The 23238-nt window shown below is 38.7% G+C and overlaps 2 protein-coding genes and 1 long non-coding RNA gene across 3 annotated transcripts; 1 reads left to right on the top strand and 2 right to left on the bottom strand.

The window, feature by feature from the left end:
• Window positions 1-196: 196 nt before the first annotated feature.
• Window positions 197-4810, top strand: si:ch211-22i13.2 (uncharacterized protein LOC553945 homolog). Its single transcript, XM_020641517.3, has 7 exons — window positions 197-357; window positions 657-729; window positions 2161-2325; window positions 2540-2601; window positions 2700-2786; window positions 3117-3206; window positions 3315-4810. Exons 1-7 carry the CDS (start codon window positions 355-357, stop codon window positions 3363-3365), a joined length of 531 nt encoding a protein of 176 aa, XP_020497173.1. The 5' UTR covers window positions 197-354; the 3' UTR covers window positions 3366-4810.
• Window positions 1284-1703, bottom strand: LOC136182716 (uncharacterized). The gene is made up of 3 exons (XR_010668757.1): window positions 1614-1703; window positions 1438-1570; window positions 1284-1392 (listed from the first exon to the last, which is right to left on the bottom strand). It is a non-coding gene; the product is annotated as an uncharacterized lncRNA (long non-coding RNA).
• rd3 (retinal degeneration 3, GUCY2D regulator) lies at window positions 4588-12880 on the bottom strand. The gene is made up of 3 exons (XM_029278818.2): window positions 12597-12880; window positions 9997-10310; window positions 4588-5884 (listed from the first exon to the last, which is right to left on the bottom strand). The coding sequence occupies exons 2-3, from the start codon at window positions 10284-10286 to the stop codon at window positions 5527-5529; spliced, it is 648 nt and encodes a 215-aa protein (XP_029134651.1). The 5' UTR covers window positions 10287-10310; window positions 12597-12880; the 3' UTR covers window positions 4588-5526.
• Between the last annotated feature and the right edge of the window lie 10358 nt (window positions 12881-23238).

Below are 23238 nucleotides of genomic sequence, written 5' to 3'. Positions count from 1 at the left end.
GAGGATTTAGGAGTGTGAGTAATAATTAAATCCAGCAGATGGCAGTAATGCAACTTTTTTTTTTTTTTGGGATGCCAGCTGCCAATAAAATCCCCAAAAAAGAAGAAGAAGCTCACCTCTTCGTCACGTTGTGTCGTTCAACAGCAAGGGGGCGCTGTGCCAGCTGTCAGATTGTTTTGAACCCAAACGTAGCCAGCCGCGGTGCATCACGGGATACAACATGGCTCCTGAGAGAGCAAGCTAATGCTAACATATAAGAGATAGCTGTGAGTAAATACATATGGTAGGCCCCTTTTCGGCGCATGTTGGGGTCAGTGTTTTCATGTGATAGATAAATTGCCCTCTGCTGTCACCATGGTGAGTACAGAACCTGTTGTTTTTGATGCGTTTGTCGATGAGCTGGTGGTTTAAAGCCCATGTTAGCTTTTAGCCCCGGTGACGTTAAGCACCAGAGGCAGCAGCTCCGGTTGTTTTCACAACAAGTTTCTTGGTGCAGCCGGGATTGTGTTTACGAGGCAACTTGTTTCAAAAGTTGTGCGGGGATCTATCGTGTGTGATTTTTGTCTTTTGTTTTTTTTCTTTTGTCGTGATGCATGGATCAGATTTCTGCTGTCACATCCGGGTCTCTGTCACATTTTGTTTTTTTTGTCTTTTAGTCATCGAGAGCGGAGTCCAGAGTGTCCAGCTCCAGCTCCAGAACAGATGAAACAAGACGATCAAGAAGCAGAGGCAAGCCTGCAGACACATGCAGCTCACACACACACACACACACACACACACACACACCTGACACCTGACAAAATGTACACACACACACACAGCTGTGGTGGCCAGTCAGTTGTTTGCAAAGCATGGTCGTTTAGAGTATACTGTTTCTGCAAATGCAAGACTGATGTGTTTAGTGTTTCACTTTTGTTTCCTTGCGATGAAGCCAGGAAATAATCGTTTTATCATTTTTCTCTCCTGGAATTCACTTAATCTCTGACATTTACCTTTTGTGCGCTTTCTTGACGAGGAAACACTTTAAAGTCTTGTTCCAGGGTTAACGTTGCCGTTTTAACAGACCTTTCTGAATCAGTCAATCAATCAGTCAATTTTTATTTGTATAGCGTCAATTCATAACAAGTGTTATCTCGAGACACTTTACAAAAGAGCAGGTAAAAAAACCTGACTCTTCATCTTTAAACTTTACAAAAGAGCAGGTAAAAACACCTCACTCTTCGTCTTTAAACTTTACAAAAGAGCAGGTAAAAAAACCTCACTCTTCGTCTTTAAACTTTACAAAAGAGCAGGTAAAAACACCTCACTCTTCGTCTTTAAACTTTACAAAAGAGCAGGTAAAAAAACCTCACTCTTCGTCTTTAAACTTTACAAAAGAGCAGGTAAAAACACCTCACTCTTCGTCTTTAAACTTTACAAAAGAGCAGGTAAAAAAACCTCACTCTTCGTCTTTAAACTTTACAAAAAGCAGATAAAAACACCTCACTCTTCATCTTTAAACTTTACAAAAGAGCAGGTAAAAACACCTCACTCTTCGTCTTTAAACTTTACAAAAAGCTGATAAAAACACCTCACTCTTCGTCTTTAACTTTACAAAAAGCAGGTAAAAATACCTCACTCTTCGTCTTTTAACGTTACAAAAAGCAGATAAAAACACCTCACTCTTCGTCTTTAAACTTTACAAAAGAGCAGGTAAAAATACCTTACTCTTCGTCTTTTAACGTTACAAAAAGCAGGTAAAAATACCTCACTCTTCGTCTTTTAACGTTACAAAAGAGCAGGTAAAAACACCTCACTCTTCGTCTTTAAACTTTACAAAAAGCTGATAAAAACACCTTACTCTTTGTCTTTAAGCTTTACAAAAAGCAGGTAAAAATACCTTACTTATTGCTATATTACAAACACCCGACCTATCCATCATGAGCACTTGACAATGCAGATTACGTTTAACGTCCAGGGGAAGCAGAATAATTGTGATTTCCCATGCAGATGTTTGCATTTTTCCAGTCGTGTCGTAGTGAATCTTGATGTTGGTTTAGCAAAAGGAGCGATAAGTAGACAGTAATGAAAGTTGTAAAGAGTTTTTTGTTTCAAAAAAATGCCACCTTCTGTGATTTTTACGAAAGATGGGTGCATTTGTTATGTCTTGTGTTTATTCAGGCAGAGAAAAAAGGAAGCAGAAACGCAGCCGTAGCAGATCTTCTTCATCGTCCTCTTCCAGTTCTTCGTCTTCATCTTCTTTGTCATCATCGTCATCCTCATCGTCCTCTTCTTCAGGTTCATCGCATTCCTCCAGCTGCAGTCGGAGTAGCTCCAGCAGTAGTGGTGAGTGTTTCTTCAAAGTCTTTCATAAATCTGAGTATCTCAAGATGGTAAACTTTATTACTGTTTCATTTTTCACAGATTTCTCTCAGAGCTGAATTACAATAAGTTCATACTTTAGAGTGATTTGTTTTTTGGATTATATCTTAACATATTGCTGCTGTTATGGTGCTTATTTTAAGTTGACCTAGTTAATTGTTGTTGTTGTTGTTTTTAGGCTCCCGCAGTAAAGTCAGAAAGCAGTCTAAGAAAAGGAAAAAGGAGAAACATCAGAAAAAGGTAATGTTTTGCGTTTAGGTCATGCATTTAAAATTTGACTGAAATATTGTAAATGCAACTCACTGAAAGTCCAACTTAATATTTGTGTCACGGAGCAGAAAGGAAAGAAAGAGAAGCGACATAAACGTAAGAAAGACAAAAAAGCGAAAGGAGAGGATAATGCAGGACCTGTTCAAATCTCCAAGGTAACAACAGCCCATGAATTCCCATTTAACATTTTGTCCTTACCCAACCATATTGTATGCATTTGGCATTATTGTATAAAGTTTTTATTTGTTGATGTCGATTGAAAGGTTTTGCCAACGTTCATATGTTAACTTCATATCTCCTCCACTACAATAGTTTCTTGTGTGGTAGACAGCAGCAGAAACCTCTAGATGCTAGCTTTTCTTTAATTACACATTGTTCCACAAACATGGCACTCAGAAGAAGTGGCTTTGTATTTAATACTGTCAGTCATTTTTTATTATTTATTCATGGCCCCTTTAACTTAAGTTTGTTTTTCCTTCCTTTAGTACCTGAAGGAAAGAAAAAAAGGCAAGTACAGCATGATATCAGGGAAGAAAATTAAGATGAAAGTGAAGAAGTCCAAGAAAGACAAACAGGTACTGTCATCTTTTTTTGCTGCCATAGAAGCAAACCAAGCGCGCCTTCATATCTTTTGAATTTGATTATTTTATCCTGGCTCACTTGTGCCCTTCTTGGTGTTACAGCGGGATAAAAATCGTGCAGAACTCCTTGATTTCTTGAACTCTACCCTGTGATGCCACTGTGTTGTGGTGCTCGGGCTCGAACACGTCAGCAGAACTCAGGAAACAACAACTCAGACATCCGTGAGAAACAAAACTGAAGGGTTCTCCGAGCAAGAGATGAGGGATACGACTTGCATCGAGACACCAGGGCAGCACGGAGCTGGATGGAGCGATTGAGCTGTGAATCTTGCTCCGATGTGAGATGCATTCATGATTTTTCATCTGCTCAGGTGGCCAAATCTTCAGCCTGCTCGTGTCATCCAAACATTTATTTGTGCTGGACTAAATCAGTTCATGGTGAAAACTGTAATGTGGCAGCATCAGTCAAATTACTCGACATTTGTCAATTGTAAACCAACTGTGATCTGCTTTGAATGCAAACAGCTGTCTTTAACAAACTTCACCAGGTCTTTAAATGGGATCTGTACTTCGACATATTTACCAGATTTAAAAAAAAAAAAAAAAAAAACTATCCAGTCTTGCCTTTGAGTTTACACCTTTAAATTTAAAGAATTCTTGATATCTCATTGGATTGTGTCGCCCGGAGGACTAACAGTGGTCAGAGCAGAATGGTGATCTCGCCCCTAGGATCCCAGGATGTTTTAGGGTATTGCATACACCACACGACACAGCTAGTCTACCTCCAGATGTGGTTATGCAGAACTGATCCAAACTTTAAGCGTTCACACCCTGCATTAACATGCATTTTCCTTATCTTATTAATATGTGCCGATACGGATCACATTTAATACCAGGTGTAAATGGGCTCTAAGACTCCAGTGGGTTATGAACCCAAAAAAAAAAAACACCTGAGCCTCAAGCAAAGAGAAGAAACGATAAGCAGAAATCTGGTGAGCTCACTTCTTTTTAACTCTACACCCCCTTAATTTTCAAAATTTGTAGACTTCAATTCCTACTTACATTAAAGTAGAAGCCTTTCAGACAACTGAATAGATTGTGTGAAGGCTTTATTCAACTTTTCCTCCACATTAGCAGTCCTCTCAAAAACCTCTGGCCTTTTTTTTTTCTCTCCTGCTTCCTCAATAATTCTCATCAACTTCGCTTTATTTAGCACGGCTTGTACATTTATTTTTGTAGATACTAGAACGTCGTGTTTCCACTGTACTCGATTGCTATGGGAACCACAGGGTTTTCAGTGAGTACTGATATGATTTTTTATTTGAACCTTTTGTTAGTAATAAGAATAGTCTCATATTGGAACAATAAAGGAAGGTGCTGTTCAAAACATTTATTCCCCTTAAATTCAGTCAGGACATTTGTTTTTCAGTCTGAAAATATAAAATACAATCAATGTTAGTACCCATGTATATATCCAGTTGAAAGTTGTTGTTTTTTTTGTATGGATGGTGGAGTAAACCTGTTGTGTGCTGTTGAACTTTTTCTTTGTGACAGACAGAAAATAGGCAGCAATAAACTGCTGGAAAGATTTGACCTTACTTCTGAAATGTTTCACTCAAAAGAAAAAAAAAAACATTTGGTGATTATTTCTTCAAGTTTCTCTTCCACTCCCTTCTCGCAAATGAAGAAAAAGGAAAGCTCTCAGTTGCCTGACCTTGGATGATGAATTCTTGTGCTGACTCATTGTGTGTAAGAATACTTAGTAGTCTGTATAGAGACATCATGATTCGCCCACTGGAATGATGTCAGTGACCTTCATCTATCAATCATCTCAGGACTGCCTTAACCATTTTTTAACAAAATCTTCAATTCATTTAGTCATTTTCTTGTAATATTACATCATTAATTTGAAATATTCCTATAAAATGTAGGATTTAAGAAGTATATGAATAACACAAACATGCCTACAAGGCTGAGCTAAATAGCCCTCATTTCTTAGATGTCAGTGTCTACAATAAAAGATGCATCATTGCAAGAGGTTAAAATCTCATAACAAGTAGGAGCATATTCAAAAAGTGTAGTCATGTCACAGTAAAACTGAGAAGAACACCTGACATTGCCCTTTCTGGTGCAAAGTTAAAACAGTGAATGGATCAAATGCTGCCTGGTCTCATACTGAAAAGGAAGGAGAGAATGAAATTCATCCTGCCTCGCCTGGTGCAAGGTGGTCACTCTGCAACAGACAGTCCTGGAGGTCAGCGACTGTCCCACTGAAACGTCCCAAACACCATCACTGTCTAGTGGACGCTGCATGTCAGACGACCTTACTGCTGCTCGCTCCTTTGTATCTGAAGTCCGGCATGCTCCACACCCTCTCCTCCCGCTCCATCCCTCTCTCCACGTCCTCTGACACGGTTTTTAGGTCGCTCAGCCCCGCTCCATCGGACACAGCGGTGGTCAGGCCCACTGTGCTGCCGAACGGGTTGATCTTAATTCGGGACCTGAAGTTCATGAGGGACATGCTCATGGCACGTTTGTTGTTCCACTGGCGGGCGAGCCGCTGCGCCTCCTGCTCCTCCTTCAGGTTATCCAGAGACTCCAGGAGGACGGATCGAAACAGGCCGCACACATCCTGTACCTCCGGCTCATTGGCCTGCATAACTTCTCTGAACCTGAGCAAGACAAAAACATAAAAAAAAATAATAATAATAATAGCAGATTAAATTTCACAGGTTGTGAGTTAAAGTTCTGATCTGTTATAGCCTCGGGCCTACAGGTGTTACACTGTCAAGAGCAGGATGGACATTAAAGGAGGAACAAAATCTTGTCTTCTCACTGGAGAAATTACTCTTCCTTGTAAAAACAAGTACCTACACTACCCACCCTGATAGTGCAGTCAAAGACCTCGTTCTTTTTCAACGCTAGCAGTGGTATAGGCATTATAATCAATGTACTTTTTGTTAGCCACACAGATACCAGGACCAATACATCAGACAGGTAAGCTCACTTCTTTTTATTAATTCCCTTTTTCTTTTCTCTTCATTTTAACTTCAACATCTTACATTCAACTTTAATTATATAGCCTAAACTGAAGAAGACACAAATGACATCACTATCTCTTTTAGTTTCCCTGATGACCTGTGAACACATTGGTGTATAATTTCAGGGAAGTTTCTTTAATGAGAAATCTAAAAGTATATATATATATATTATTTATTTTTTTAATCTCAAGTGGATAATACATTGTTTGGCCATAGGCACAACTGAAAGACAACTGGTTTTGAACAGTTCCTGTGCCAAGACATTTGCTGTTTTTGCTGTCGAAAAACAATGCTAATTTGTTTGTACCTGTCAGTCATTGCGGCTGTTGCTAAGCTAGCACAGCTAATCAAATTAACTGCTTCTAGCACACACTGCTAATGCCACCATACAGAGCCATATTGAAATGAGCAAACACAAATGGGGATACAAGCTGGCGGGAGCAGTGTTGCGACCTAATTCAGTGAGGCAAATGCTGCTGAGGAGGAGGGCACCTTTGCCTACCGCCTTATGTGACAAGTGTGCAGGTCATCGATCTGTGGATTAATATATGTGGGTTTATGGTAACATATGGTAATCAAAATATGGCACCATTTAACTCGATGCATTAAAAATGATGATAATCATAAGGAATGAGCAAGAAAACAGTGAAACACAACTATGTTAAAGCATTGATATCGCTGTGTATTTGAATGTAAGAATATCTATAGTATTTTTATACAATTTTTTACAGTTTTCTATTCAGTATATGTACTCATGCAGGTAACCCAAGAACAGCATCAGTACTGTGGCCAGAGTTTTTGATTACTGGTTTTTATTCTGGCTTTTGAGTAAAATAACAGCCACATTAAATCCAATATTATGAAGGGCAGCCTGGATCACAGTTATCAGTCCCACCCGCTGTGTGACCAGCACCCTCCTGCTACCACGCCAATTACTCCCCCTCATCCTCCTGTTACAAGAGGAGCTGTGGCCTTAACAAGCCTTTAAATAGACCTCCAAGGAGCCTTCTCTTTCCAGTAAGAGCTCCCAGTTAACTGATGATTGGTCCACTTTCTGTGTGGACAGATGAAACACATATTAACTCCAAATAGACGGATGTTTGGATCACCTTCAGGGCCAGAATCATTATTATTATTAACCTGTATCTACCTTAACCGATTACATTTAACCGTTGCTGCCTTTGTTATCAGTCAACTCCATTTGTTCAGAAGAGAACGCCAGGTTTTCAGTTCCTATGTTAGTGTTTACACTTTTTCTAAAGGCTCAGTTATTCATATTTCAACATTAAACACAATTACGTAAAGGAAATCAAACATTTTCCTCAAAAGACATCACCTTTATTTTATTTTCATTTTGTCATGGAATTAGGAAAAGTCATCCGGTTTTGCATACTGGATTATTTTACAAAATCACAGTATACTTCTTGTTCCTATGCAGAAATGTTACATATATAGTTTACCTACACCAACCAATGTTCACCATTACTAACGTCTCTGTTAAATGCACAAACATAGATTTCATCATTTCTGTGAGGAGTTGTAGTTGGTCATGAAATGGACTCATATTAATACTTTTCCCATTTTGTGATCTAAAAGTGCAAACAAGACAAGACCAGATTATATGAGACATAACAGAATAAGCTAATATTGAAGACACATGTATTTAAATCATAGAAAGTATACACTGTATTGTCAGCAGATTGTGCGGTGGTGTATACGATTTGGTATCTTAACTTCAAACATCCATTCATCCATCCATTATCTATACCGCTTATATATGTGGAACAGCACAGAGCTGACAGACCCTCGTTGCAGCTAAAGCAACAACAAAAAAACGCATTTCAAACCATACTATCCAAGTCTTTTAATCTGTGTACTCTTCGTTTGTTTACTTGATTTCATCTCATTTTAATTGATATTTTATGTGGACTGAAAATAGACCTGCAATCTTTTCGTGAAAGAATGAAAATCTAAAGAACAGGCAGCATTTAAGGAAACCCAACTGTACCTCTTCCAGGAGAAAGCATCCTTTATACACTTCACAACAACTCTGAGGACTCCTCCTCTGCTGCTAATTACAATAACACACACGTTCTCAAGTTGGTCCCTGTTGTATGACTTCCACCAAGCATTTAGCACGTTAACACCAGTCAAACTGCTCCCCAAAAAACTGTCAACCTCTAACAAGACACCTGAGACCTCAGCAGCTGTGTGTGAACAGATGATCAAACAAGCTCAGGATTTATCTGCTTGCAGATTAACACGAGCAACACGAACGCTTTAGAGTCCCGTGTAGCAGGCTGCAGAAGTTGGCTCCATGACGAAACATCCTCTTCTCGATGCCGAAGACAACGCTTAGTGCTGCAACACGTTGACATATCAGGGGAATTGAAAGGCATCTTGGGTCTGAGCCTAAGAGCAATTAGCCTGTCCTAAACTCGACCCCCTTTCCATTTAGTGCTCGAGTAAAAGATGAGTTAACAGAACATTTCTAAATATGCTCAAAAATGCCGTGTCCATATCAATGCTAAAAAAAAAGAAGCCTACGTACCTCAGCTTTCATCTTTTTGCCTTGTTCATTAACAGCCTGAATATATCATTCTATCACATACTGTAGTCCAAACAATTACATTTAAAGCTGGCTTTCTGGCACCCATAAACTAAACGGATTAGACACTGCAGCACCCAGCTAAAAAGAACCACTTTCACCATTTTTCTTTTTGTCAAGCTTTTCCAACAAGCGACCATAACAAGCAGAACCAGGAATCAAAATGAGCCAATTAACTAGATTTGATCTGGATCAGATTTAGCCATAATTATATTGTAAATGAAAAAAAACAGTTTCCAAAATTCCATCAGAAGTTTCGGTATTTTCCTTTCAGTGACATTGAAAGTTAAATCTCCCAGGAGCTATCGTGGCTTGCAGCTCATATCTAGAAGTGGCTGATACTTATGATATTTATGATATGCAGTGATAGAAGAATTCAGGTACTGTCCTTTGTAATAATTGTCCAAAGCCCCATATTTTTTGTTCATAATGAGTGCAACTAAAGTGCCCTTTCGAATGCCATCGTTGTAGATAAACCATTAAAAATGTTCTGGTCTGGTGCGCTTCTAGTGGAGAAAATGTTTTAAACTGCCATGTAGGGTGTCCATTAAACAGAGAATACAGTGTAAGTTGACTTCATGGGTGCCCTTTAGTGGAGAAATTATTAGGCAGTGTGCTAACCTTAGATAAAGGAAACACATTGATGTATCCTCTAGTCTAAGGAACCCAAAATTAGAGAAAACGTAGCTGCCATCCAGGATGCCTATATGAAAACGACTATATACGTTTCCTTTTTGATTGCTCTTCTATGTTAGTAAAACATAAAGCAAAACCTTCTAGGGTGCCCTACGAGTGGGGGAAATGCACTGCAGAGTTGCTTTTTATCAGAGAAAACATTGTGCAGTGTACTAATGAACGCTTTGAAAATGTAGGTGGAATAAAAGTGGATTTCTAGTGGAGAAAACTTCTTCAGAGAACATATAGACTTCAAAGGCCCTTTAATAGATAAAAGTCTTCTTTGTAAATATCAACCAGGGAATGGAGCTTTTGCACCATAAATACAGCGATGCACAAATACTTGGTGTGTGCTCCATTGAGTGCAGCTGGTGCCATTTTTATATCTTCTGCCCCCTACAGTGAGAAAGACTGAGTCTGTGTCTATCTATCCGAATGGCCAGTTTCTTTGTCTCCTTACTTGAGTATGACGAGCCCACAGCAGGGAGGTGGCACCTTGGAGCAGAGGTCCTCCAGGCCGAGCTTCTCCCCGGTGTTGATGCTGTAGTTCGAGCGAGGCGTGCTGGCCAGCCAGCTGTAGTCCACCCCGGTCTTTAGGCGGCGGTACTCGTTCTCCCGCTCCTTCTGCTGCCGCTCGGCCTCCTTCAGCTGCCAGTTGAACTCCAGCATCAGGGTGTCGGTGACCACGTCTGCCGGGTCTCTGCGGGGACTCCGCTGATACGGTTCATTCCAGTTGAACCAGGAGGCCATGGCGCTGTTGTTCTTCACAGCCTCCTGAGGATGACAGAAAATCAGAGGTACGCACATTGAAATTATCACATGTAATATTCGTAGTTGTTCGTCCTGATAAAACGATTTCAAGGTGGAGTTTTGCGAGGTTGAGTATGACTGGAAAATAAGAGTTTTTCTCCGATTTCTTTTTTCCAAAGCGTATAAGGCCAACAGAGTGGATCTGATGCTTTTGTCGAAAATGATGAATTCACGAGGAGACATTTTCAGAAGGTTAAACATCGATTGAAATCTCTGTGCTTTGCAGAGATTGAAATGTGAGAGTGATAACTCAGAACAAACAGTATAGAGTTTCAGCAAGCAGATACTTAACATCAGATTTACTGTCTATGTCAGGTTAGTGTTTTTTCAAGGCTGTGTTTCTCAAAACAATCTCAAAAATCGTTTTTTTAGTTCCATTGTTTGTGTCTGTTCATTACATGAACTGTCTTACATAATCTGCCATCATTTCAATTCCACATCCTTTGAAGTCTGTTCAGTCAGATGCTCATTGCCATATCTTTAAATATCCCCTCAGAGAGCATTCTTGAACCCCCCCCTCCCCTCCCCCGACTCTTTCTTCTACAGGTGTCACGTCGGCTCCCACAGGTGCTGAATTCTATTTAATCAAATGGGGAAAACCTCTGCTTTGTGTTTCTTTTGGTGATCAAAGCACACCAGTGACAAAAGAGGACATCAATGAAGGTGTTCTGTGTCATTTAATTCCAAATTATAATGTTGTAGTTTCATACGGACCCTGAGCTCCTGAGAGTACACACAGACATGACTTCAACAATAAGCGTTCACATCATGAATCATAGGTTAATTCATTTATATAAGAATCCATCGGCACTGGCAGCAATTGAAACAACATCTATGTTTAAATGTAAAGTTTCTATTTCTGAGAATTCTGGTGTTCATAACTTCTCTTACAATTCAGAGATTGTGCACTTAATAAGAGAGGGATGCTAAACGCCTGTGAGCTCCTTAAGTGGGCTCGATATCCTCTGAAACACAGTGTGAGAAGAAAAACCATTTTCAGTATTTACACATTTTGTTTGTTGCGTCACCCTTCATTAACACTGCCCTCCTTCATTAGATGTCCATTTAACCACTTGTCCTCTTCTCAAAGGTTCCTATGTTCAGGTTCTCCACCAAACCGCAGCAGCTTCAGAGGTTCTGTTTTCTTCCGAACTGTACTACACTGTATTCAGTGAGTGGGTCAGATTATCAGCATGTGCAGCAAAAAGCTTACACAACACAGCGACAGAGTGAGATTAGTATCAGCCTCGCTCTTACCTCTTGACCCAACAGTTTAATTGTGAACTAGTCCGGCCAGCCTTCAGTCTTCTTAATCTGTAACTATATGGTTGACGTGGTGAATCGCTGGATGGCGTTTCATTGAAGTTGAGTTAGTATCTTTTATTGTTCAGATTGTATTTACTTGTTAACTTGTAAGGTATTCTTCGTGAGCCGTTGTAGATCTCATTGAAAGTATTGACACTGTGTTTTGACCTGGCTATTGTGCATTTGTTGTTCAAATAAGGTATTTGTGTACCTTGAAGGCCCATCTGGAGACAGGCTTATCAAATTAGCTTAGGCTCCATTGCTGTCATGTATGGCATTGATTTACACCTCATACACATGATCCTCTACAGCTAAACATAAAAAGATAAACAGTTGCCTCATTATAGCTTCTTATTCTGAATATTCCAATATATATATTTTTTTTATTCAGCTGAATCAGCTGTTCATTTTCCCAGTTTATTTTTTTGCAATCTGTATTTCTTCTTAAAAATCATCAATGTCAGCGAACACATGTCCGGCACTAGAGCCCTAGAAGATGTCTTCAGGTGTTTTGTTTTTTGTGACCAATACTCCAAACCTTTCTGAAAATCATGTACAAAAAAATAGCAAATTGTCACATTTGCATTGATTTAAGATCCGGGGCATTTTGACTTGAAAAATATGTTTTATTAAGACCTTTCTTTTGATCAAAAGAATAACTGTTGCAGCTCTAAACACAAGAGAAGTGAGCTGTGTTTCTCTCATGTTGACGAGCTTTAGTCACGTCCAAAATGTTGCTTATTTCCCCTGAAAAGGAGAATTGGTTGGTTATAAGACAAAACACATTTCCAGCTGGCTTGGACATTCTTTCTTTTCCCAAGAACATCCCTGCTGTTTGTTTTTTTCACCACCAACAGTGTTCATGTTTGGACTGCTGGCTACATTTGACAGATTGAAACGCCATGTTTGCCAATAAACAGTTTTAAAAAAGAAGCCTTTTCTCACCTCTTTTTCTTCTTTTTCTTCTTCTTTTCCTTCCTCTGTTAAAGTTTTTTCTTGAACTCAAAAGGAACACAATCAGTGAAGGAAGAATTAGAAAAGTCCTTGGATATCACACAGCTTGATGGATGAAAACTCAAAGCTAGCTGAATAAAGAAGATAGACAAGAAGAGAAATGGACTCTATCTCAGCTCTCCCGTCCTCCTCACAGTCCCACAGTGTTATCTTCACCTCTCTCTTTCTCACTCTCTCTCACTCACTCTCTCCCTCCCTCTCCCAGGAGCCTCTCTGGCCTGCCTTTACTTGCAGCAGGAGGTTGGGGGCACCATCTCCTACAGGAGCCATTGGTCCCCCCCCCCCCATGAGGTGCTTATGTAGCTTTTTACGATTTGCCGTTGCCATAGTGATGCTCCTAAGCCTATTTGTCCACAATAAGCTCCATCAGCTGAAAGGGAGCTGGAGAGCGATGAAGAGGCAGATAAAGAGGGCGCAGTGGGTTGAGCGGGGAGATGGGAACAGGGAGATAAATCAGATGGTGTTATGTTTGAGGACGAGGTTAGTGTAGCGTTGACGACAGCTTTGGCTAAATGGCGATTGGTGCAACATCTGCAAGAGGTTAGCTTCCGTGCGTGTGTGTGTAAATGAACTTCCCTCAGATAATGAGTCTCAGCGGCCCAGGGCAGTAATGCATGAATTACAGGAGGGAAGGAGCAGGAGGAAATGTGTGTTAGAGTGTAGATGATAGAGAAGCAGAGAGGTAAAGAGTCCAGATTGATTGTGCAGTTGTTGTGTAGGTGGATATCAAGGTTTGTAGCTTCATTCTGTGTGTGGGTGTGAGCAGCTAAGCTCAGACGCTTTCCCTCTGCACATGTTCTGAACAGAAGCCTTACAATCCCAGTCATAAAATCCATGAACACCACCACCATCATCCTCCTCTCTATCCTCCACAGTGTCATACCACTGAATAACATGCAGGCTGAACTTTAGACTCCATGAAGATAGAGCTGATAAACAATGGTGTCCACATAAAACCTTTCAAAAGACTGTCAAATTATGTTGTGAATAAAAAGCAACAGAAACAACACGTTTAAGTGAATTCAAGCTTGACTCAACAGAAGTCAATAATGACCCTACATAAGATTACATAATCAACCTGATCAACCTGGTTGTTTCATAATAGCATGTAAAATGTATATTTACTCGACTTGTATAATAAAGCACCTTCCATATTAGAATGCAGCCCAAAGTGGTTCACTTGTGTACAATAAAAAAAAACACAAATTGCCCACAATAAATGTGGTTTTGTAAGATAAAAAAATCTCAATATAACTTCAAAATGTTTGGAATCAATAAATAGAAATGAATTAAGGTAAGAAATGTATACTATATGTACTACTATAAATTTAAAGGGTAAAAAGAAAGATCTTTAGTTTCCACTTACAGATACTGTAAGATCTCAGAGCACCTTTAGTTTTGGTTCAGGAGGTAACGATCCAACACATTAGACTTCTCTTAAATCACTGAACAGTTATCTTGAAGGTTGGAATCAGATAGGATCAAAAGAACCAGAAACTCATTTTTTTGTCCTTCACCATAAATGATCTTGTCATCTCAGGAGATCTGCCTGAAGATAAAAACATTCATTACAGATATCCAGAGAAAAGGCTTCGTTATTTCAGAATACTACTGTAATACTATTTCACAATGTGTAGTTGTTATCCAGATGTTACTGATAAGGTTAATTTTCTTTCAAGAGTCCCTGTAAACCATGTTAGTTGATTTTGAATGAAATATGCACAGTACCAGGACTCTGACACTAAATTGGAATTTAGCCACAACTGTTTTATTGTCACTATTATTATGATGTCAAAATGTCTACTGTGGAAAAAGGTCTTTTAAAACTCACACTTTAATCGTAAGTTGTACACTTGCTATATAGTAAGCTACTTAAAAAAATGTGTGATCAAAATGTAATTTGATTTCCCAAGAGTTTCATACAAATTAAAAAGTAGAGAAACAAAACACTTTACAAAAATTCAGATATAAAAAGCGCAAAAGAGAACCTCCAGGTGAAAATAAGCACCAACTGGACCCCCTGGTTACCATGACATATATTAACATTCGGGGTGTTTATCATGTTGCAAGTTCTCTGACATGCAACAAAAAATAATCACGATAATACATCCTGACACACATTCACATATAATAATGTGCATAGACAATTACACAAGCAATTGTGGGTTACATAGTAATGTTTAAAAACACTGAGAATATAAATACATGTACAGCAAATGTTGGTTAGAATAACATCAGTGTCACTGTTCCTGCTCCGTCCCATCAATCTGAATAAATAACCCCACATGGAGGGTGAGAGTGAACTGTGTAAACTCAGTGGGTTCACCTCATGTTGAAGGCGACAGATGGAAGGTAAGCTCGTCCTGTAATCTAAACAGATGACTGGGCTAATCCCCTAAAGTGATTCTCTCCATCAGCTCCTGTGATGATGCTCATCAAGAGAGCGGACGCAGGGCTCCGACCGTGCCGCACTGATGTTTCATGGCGTATGACAAGAGCTTTTAGACATCTAATGTGTTTGTTGTTCCACATCTCAGAGCTGTGACGCAGGGGGACACACGACAGGGTCAGAGTGGGTGTTTGCGTCTACGTTTGGGTGAGGCTGCACCAATGAGGGGACAATGAAGTGTCTTCAGTCTGTTATCATCCACTTTACATGACCCTGAAATATATAAATATGACAACATGAACATGGTTGAATGAACTGTTTTGTTGGGAAAGAAAAGGCGAAACATTTGTTCGACTAAAACTATCAGCTTGTTAGCCTAGCTTAGCATTAAAACGTGAAGCTGTGGGAAATAGTCCACCAAACGTTGACAGATTTTCTGTTTGGCATCAATTTAAGAAATTAATCACAGAGGTGCTGGTGGATGAATTTTGTTTTTTTTCAGGAAAATGCTAAGCTAGGTGTTTACCCCCTTTTCCAGTCTTTATGCTAATGCTAAGCTACGTTGCTGGCTGTCGCTATTTATACAGAGTTAAGAGAGGTAGTATTTTCAAAGATGAACAGATTTATTTATTGATATAGATAAACAGAATAGCGTTGATATATCTACACTGTAATGTGTCAAAGTTCTTTTAACACACATGCACAGAGGCTGAGCCTGATAACCTGGTAATCTTCAGGATGTAATCAGGACATGTCACACATGACAGTGAGTCAGTGTGACTCAAGGATAAAACAGATGGGACACACCAGCCTGAATAACATTTGCCTAATGCTGGTGTGAACAACTGTCTGCATCATGCTCATGTAATGTGGCCAATCAGGACAAACACACACACACACACACACACACACTATCTCTCTCTTACACACAAACAAATACATAAGCGTAGGCGATCTAGAAGTCAGGGTCATGTCTTCAAGTACATCCCACATGGAGTCAGATCACAGGTTGATTGATACTAAAGAACCTCAATCAGAAGTAATTTCTTAAAATGGTTGTAAAAATAAATGAGTTCCTTGAATACTTAAATTAATAACAGTTCTATTTTAAATGTAATGAAACAAATCACTTCTCACCACTGGACATCAACACTTGACTTTAAGTGATCAACACTTTGAAAGAATAAATTCTCCACAAACTGAATGAAGGAAAAACAGAACAAGAATTCATTGAATTTAAGTTTCTCAGTGTCGAGACCCTTCAAAAAAACAATTTTAAACATTGTATAAGAAGGACGGCAGCCTTACACCAAAGAGAAACATGTTTTCATTCATGAGCTTATAATGAAGCAAATGTTACATATCATTTAACTGATTTGAAGTGTTTAAAAATTATTTTTCTGCACATTTTTGGAAACTGTGAAATTGCCTTTCGCGCAATTTAAAAAATAATAATAATTTGCCTTCTCGCAGCCTCAGTGTCTGTATGAAATGCTTAGAATAAAGAAATTAAAAAACATGGACCTGTGCTGTGGACTTAGATTTTGGTGTTTGTTGGTTTGTTTGACTCCTCACCTATAAAGCAGAGCTGAGCTTGTTCCATATCTCCTGACCCACCACTAGAGGGTGTGATTTGACTACTTTAGCTACTCAGTTGATCCAAATCAGCGTCATCATTTCTCTATCTCTGCAGCAACAACTGTTTGTTGGGATAATAAGCAACACAGATGGAGTTAGTCCTGTTATATAGTTTTTGGGTGGAGAGACTTTTTTGTTTTAAGAAGTAATACTTTACATTCTTGGGATGAAAAACCTGAGGAGTTTGATCAAACAAACAACGCTGCCACCACACCTCCAAGACAAATATTAATCCACACACAGGAGCACATTCCTATCTGAATAAAACAACAGAAAAAAGGGAGGGAAGGGGACATCAGAAGAATACCTGACGGTGTGTTTAGAAGTCAAACATCTGCAGTAAAGTGCGCAGTGAATTAGGAATAGGCTACATTTGACCCTACATAAACTTTAAGAGCTTGTTGTGCAGCACATTAAAAGACAATCATTCCTTCTTTTTCAGCCCTCCAATGAAGAAAAACAAGCAGGGAGGTGCTGTGGACGGACACAGACTGTGCTGAATGTGAGCTTTGTTTGATTGTTCGTTCCTCATTGAGCCCCACATACACATCTGTCAGGCTTTGTGCACTCCACACTGAAGTGAAGTGAATAACAGTCACAAGATGAGCCCTGCACACAACACTGTGCTGATCTTTAAAAGGGCTAGTCCACTAAAACAGAACATGTCTGAAAGTGTTACTCACATTTAACTCAGTGTTTCATTTAAAGTGTTTACGGTTGATGTCAATGCTCTAAACGTGTCACGGTTCGGTGTGTAAAACAAGGAGAGGTGGACTCAAGTGCAGAACAAACTAAAAGTATTTAATAATCAAACAAAAAGGCAAACAAAACTTAATAACAAAATTGAAGGCGCCGCTAGCAAGCACTAGAAAATTGACAACTAACATCTGACGTAACGACATACAACATACACAATGAACTAACCCAGAGGGGAAGAAACACAGAGACTAAATGGACGTAGGGTAATCAGACACAGGTGAGGCTAACAAGACACAGGTGAGGACAATCGGGGCAATCACACTGGGAAACACACAGAGGCAGGAATACAAGAAACACTGAGGACAACTACAAACTAAATCATGAAACACTAAAGACACACAGAACTCAAGAATCTAACAAAACACACTAGAACACAGAGATACACGAGGATAATAAATGACAAAATGAAACAGAAAACACTGAAAACAAAACTTGGAAACACACAAGGGAAAAACCAGCAACACTAGGGAACATTAACACACAAGGGAAAAACCAGCAACACTGGGATAAAACAGGGAAACTCAAATACAAAACCAAATCATGACAAAACACTCTGATGTCTATCAATAAAATGTATTTATTCGACTGTATGACCTCATTGGGAGTCTTTAGCTAATTAGCTTTGAATGTATCATCTACTAAATAAATGACAGTGAAGGTCACATTCAATATATTGTTTGAAAGTAACTTTTGGTTAGAAAAGTACAAAAAAAAATCATTTCCTAATCGTTTATTGACAAAGATAAAAGGTATTTTATGGGGCTGTCATGAATGGTGGATTCTTTTGTCTAAAACATTTGTAATATTTTTACAAATATAAAAATATAAAAGTACAGGCACCGTAACACTGAAGGCTATTTTTGACATGTTGGTCTTCTAATTCCAGCTCGTTTAAATTGTATTTAGAGCAATAGTTTGCTTATTAGTGTCTTCCTAAGCATATCAAAGTCCAATTTCAACCCTAAATTTAAAGATTTACAATCTGGCGTTTAGCAGTTGGTCATGTTCTTGGTTGAGCCCGGTGACCCAGAGACCTCAGAGAGCTTTAGACCAGAAACATGAAGCTTAGACATACAGTTAACAAGTCCTTTTTCTTGAGAAGTTCACTATTCCTGTAGTTAGTTTTTTAAGTACTTTTTGGAGGTACATGATCTTCACTCTTTTTAAAACTGTCCTTTTCAACTAGCAGCTGGTGGGCCACACTTTGGTCCTTCGAACTTCTCAATCTGTTCGTCCGATCCTTAAACACAGAAATACTAATTTAACTAAAAAAAAGCTTCATCAAAATGGGCTGTTCAAGCAGATGGGGTTCAGGACAGCAAAACAGACTAAAGCAAATGGAAATGGAACATTGTGTTTATTAAAACAGCATCTTCTTGTTCTTTTAAAGCAGCTGGAAAAAACAGGAGTAGAGGAATTTAAGAGGAAATATTTTTCTCATCACTCAACAACATTCGTCCGACAATTATATTCTCACTTATAAGAAAGTATTTGTTTGAGCTGTGTAACTACTAGGCCACTGTAACTTCTGTTAAGGATCTGAGCACTTCTTGTTGATCTCAGCAAACATCCCTTCTTGTTATGAGACATCAAAAGGGAAAGGCCGGAGAACTCGAACAGAAAGGAAAAAAAGAAACAGACAGATCATCGTATTGAAAAATGCAGACATGTCAGCTTATTAACAGCTTATTATGAACGTATAAAGCTGCATATTGAGGCATTTTAATCACTGTATTTGAAGTGGGCCATGTTGCATATATCCAGCTTTTTTACACCACACACTCTCTCTTTCTCAATAAACACCCTCTAACAAGTTTCCCCTTGTTCACACTGTTGTGTAATCCAAATGAAGAGCAATAACAGACATGTTCTTTACCATCTGAGAACTGAAACTGCCGAGCTGCCCTGTGGTGTGACTATAGGGAAGGAAGTTCAGCACGGATCATATGAGCACAGTGAAAAAAACAGGGATTTGCTGACATCCCCTTTTTCATTGGCCTTTGTCCAGCATCCCATTTTACTAGAAAAGCCTCTATGGACTGTGTACCAAGGTCAATAAATCCACACTGGGAGCTGAAAACTCTCATAGCGAATCATGGTCTGAGCTGTTTGATTAGCTGCCATAATGGAGCTTTAAATTGAAGGCCACTTACACTTCATAATGGCCTGACTGTTTGGCATTTACAGGCTCAAAGTAACTGATACCATGTAATACTATAAATTAATAACCCATTAGTTGTTCCTGTACCAAAGATCCTTTCTAGAAATATCATTTCAAAAGAATAGTTCAGGGAAACATTTGATTCTGAAACATGGTGTTGTTCTTTCTCTAGAAGATAAATCTGGTACCTGTTCTGTTCAGACACATTTTTCACAACCATTCATACTTGAATTAAGCGAGTCGGGTGTTGTCGCCCTACAGATGAGTGTTGTTTAAGCAGTTTGTTAAACAATCACCGTGGCGAAAATACTGGACGCTAGTTCACAGTACTGACAAATGTTAAGTCCTAGCTACTAAATAATGTAATTCTACACGTCTGTGCGGTATGTCGAACTACAAGCTCTATGAGTTGTATGTTTCCACTAGCTACCTAGCCTATCCTGATGCTACATCACACAGATTAGTTTAGCTGTATTTACAGTAAGACGATGCCCGTTGATAACCACCCTTGAAATTTAGATGAAGAATCGAGAATTAAAATAAACAAAAAAAAAAAGTAAAAGTGGCAGAGGGAAGCGGTTTGTCATTTTTGGAACATGAAACTACAGATACAGCTACGTCCATATCAAGTGAATGTTGCATTTCTTACCTCTTGTTTTTAAAAAAAGACTTGATTTAATGAAAACACTATTATGTTTTTTTGATGTTAAATAAAAACCTGTATCTGTCAGGATTTAAGCTTTGCTTGGCTTATAACGCTGTGTATGAAATCAACTAACCCAGTAATCAAAAATAAAAGTTCAAGCATCTTTAAAACATGCCAATTAACACATAAATCGGCCTCCATTGGAGTTATATAATGTACCCTCCTGCCCTGGGACCACATATGTAAATAAGCTATATACTGAACTCTGGCCCAATAGTTGTGTTGTGCACAGTCCCTGTCAAAAAAACAACATATAAACTATGGCAGACGAAGTGACAGTCTGACACTGTAATGATAGATATTTGTCTTCAGAGCGATGTTACATGTAATTGGACATATTCATGTTACCAACAAACAATTGGTAAAGAACATACTGACAAAAAGAAAATATATTTTGTTGCAGTTTCATTATGTTGCCCGAAGATCACATCAGTCACACAGCAATTGTTAATATAAACATCATCATCCCCGCTTGCTAGCCCTTTTCCTGACTATGTCCTGTTTCTTTCACACATCAGCCCACTGCCAACCAAAGGGGACGGCAGTAAATAATCCCAGTAAAGCTGGGGTGAAAAATTCAGCCATTTTGGTTCAATTTTGCAGCTCAACCTGATATTTCAAGACATTTTCAGGAGTTTTGTAAATGTGTAAAAACACCATATGATTGTGTGTTAACTGTAACTAGACTCAGGAGACAATGAGCTCAGCCTATAGCAAAAACACTGCAGGCAGATTTAGCTATTTTTGGACACATGGCAAGTTAGCTGGTTTCCCGTCAAAACTATAGACTTTTATTTATGAAAATGCTTTGCACAGAATAACAGGACAGGAGAAGAGATGATAATTCCTTACAGGATTGTCTATGTGCACATTACATCCAATTATAAAAGTCTATAGTCTGTATCAGAGCAGCTTTAAACAGCATCTTGTAAAAGAGTATAAAACAGAACAGTGATGACTTACTTTTAAAAACAAGTTATATAAAGTTATCCCAGTGTTCCCTGCTCACCCGACTGAATCAGTGTGCCAGCTTTCACTCCTAAAGTGAGGTTGGCACGACGCCCTGAGGCCTGATTCTCCGGCTGTAACATGGCCATATTGCAGGGCCAGATGGCTGGAAATATAATGAAATAAAAGAATAAATTCTTCCCGGCAAACCAGAGTTAATTTTTCAATGCAATATCTTTTAAGTCTGGGAATTGATATATCATTGCCTAATTGATTTAGTCTTTATAGAAAGTCGGTACAAACATTGTCTGCTTGACTCAGAGTGAGTTAATGTTCGCAGAGCGATGGTCTCCACTCTGTCCTCTCTGTGCTGAGATAACTTCACATCCTCTTTGGCAAAAGGCTTTCCTTCGAGCGCATAAAACAGACACCAACGGCAACATATTCGAAAAATAGAGACATAAAATTTCAGAGATTAAAAAGTTAATGTGTAAGTTTTCTGTTAATGTGTATATGTGTTATAGGCACATGTGTACGGACTATAAGGACTATAACACCTCTGTGAAAGTGTTTTAAAAGGCTGGATTTCAGGTTTCTGCTGAATGTACAATGACCCAACTCTGAACTCACATTTTCCTATTTTACTTATGTCAAAGAGGTTTTGTTCTCCTTCTTTAAGTGTCTTTTTAAAAGCATGTTAGAAGCAAAAAGGTGAAGTGAAGACAAAACTTTGTGAATTAATGCAAAATAGGTTTGCAAAATAGATTATGATTATGAAAGATTAATGAAATTGCACTTATTTGACAACAACCCCCAGTCTTACTAATGTAGGTGTTGAACTTTTTCAATAGGCCACTACTTCCTTAATCTATAGTACTATCAGAAAAACATTGAAATGGAAAGGGTTAACCAAAATGTCTCAGAGCTGAAGCTGAATTGTTGAACTCCTTTTTTTAATCACATGGTCTACAACAGCAGAGTTAGGTTTACTATCACAGCAGAATATAGAACAATTTATATGATAACATTTAAAGTTATCTATTGCATCTGATGCAGCTTTGGATAAATGTGGGAAATCACCAAATCAGCAACAAATCTGATTTAATGTTGGGATGGACGTGTGTGTGTGTGTGTGTGTGTGTGTGTGTGTGTGTGTAGGAGGTGAGCATTTATGTGCAGTCAGTGCTTCTTTGTGGGGAACATTCTCCAAGCACTGACTCAACTGTTTACACAAATTTTGTCTTCTTGGCTATTACAGACATGTTTGTGCTTACAGCAGCATTTGTCTGCGTGGTTCCAAAGATAAATGTGAACCATACAAATGCGTGGGAGAGATCACATCCAAGCGGCAACCTCCAGTGTTTCTAAAAAATGAAGCCGATGAGGAAGTGCAGTTTGTTGAGTGTCCACTTGAGGCTGGCTGCAGAAGCACCAGAAGTCACATACACACTCAGTCGGAAAAAAAAGATGCTTTTACAGCAAAAATTAACACGTTAACAAACTTGTTCAAAAAATCAAATAGGTCTGATTAGCTCATGTCTTGATAATCAAACACTGTCCGGGGATGAAGTTTTTGATAACTCATCCGTTTTATTTTATTTTATGGCGGATAAGCGATGTATCAGTTCGTCAAGAGAGAGAGAGAGGATTTCCAGCATGACGACCGCCATATATTTTTATAACAGCTGTTGACATGGGTAAATTAATATAGGCTAATAACGGGGAAAAAATATTATAATATTATTCATGTATTATCTAGCATTATTTGATTTTAAATGGTTATTTATATCCTTTTGCTACACGATCCTACTTGAGTTTTTATTTTATTTGAAAAGCTTTCTAGACTGAACACTTTGTTACTTCGAAACAGTTTTTACCAGTATGTTTAACTTTAAGGGACTTTCAAACTCCATTTTGCATCTTCTACTTAATACAACATTTTAGAGATCATGTTATTTACTAACAAACTATT

Source organism: Labrus bergylta, chromosome 15 (genome assembly GCF_963930695.1).
Source record: "Labrus bergylta chromosome 15, fLabBer1.1, whole genome shotgun sequence".
NCBI classification, from domain to species: Eukaryota; Metazoa; Chordata; class Actinopteri; order Labriformes; family Labridae; genus Labrus; species Labrus bergylta.
This window is presented reverse-complemented; position numbering and strand designations above follow the sequence as displayed.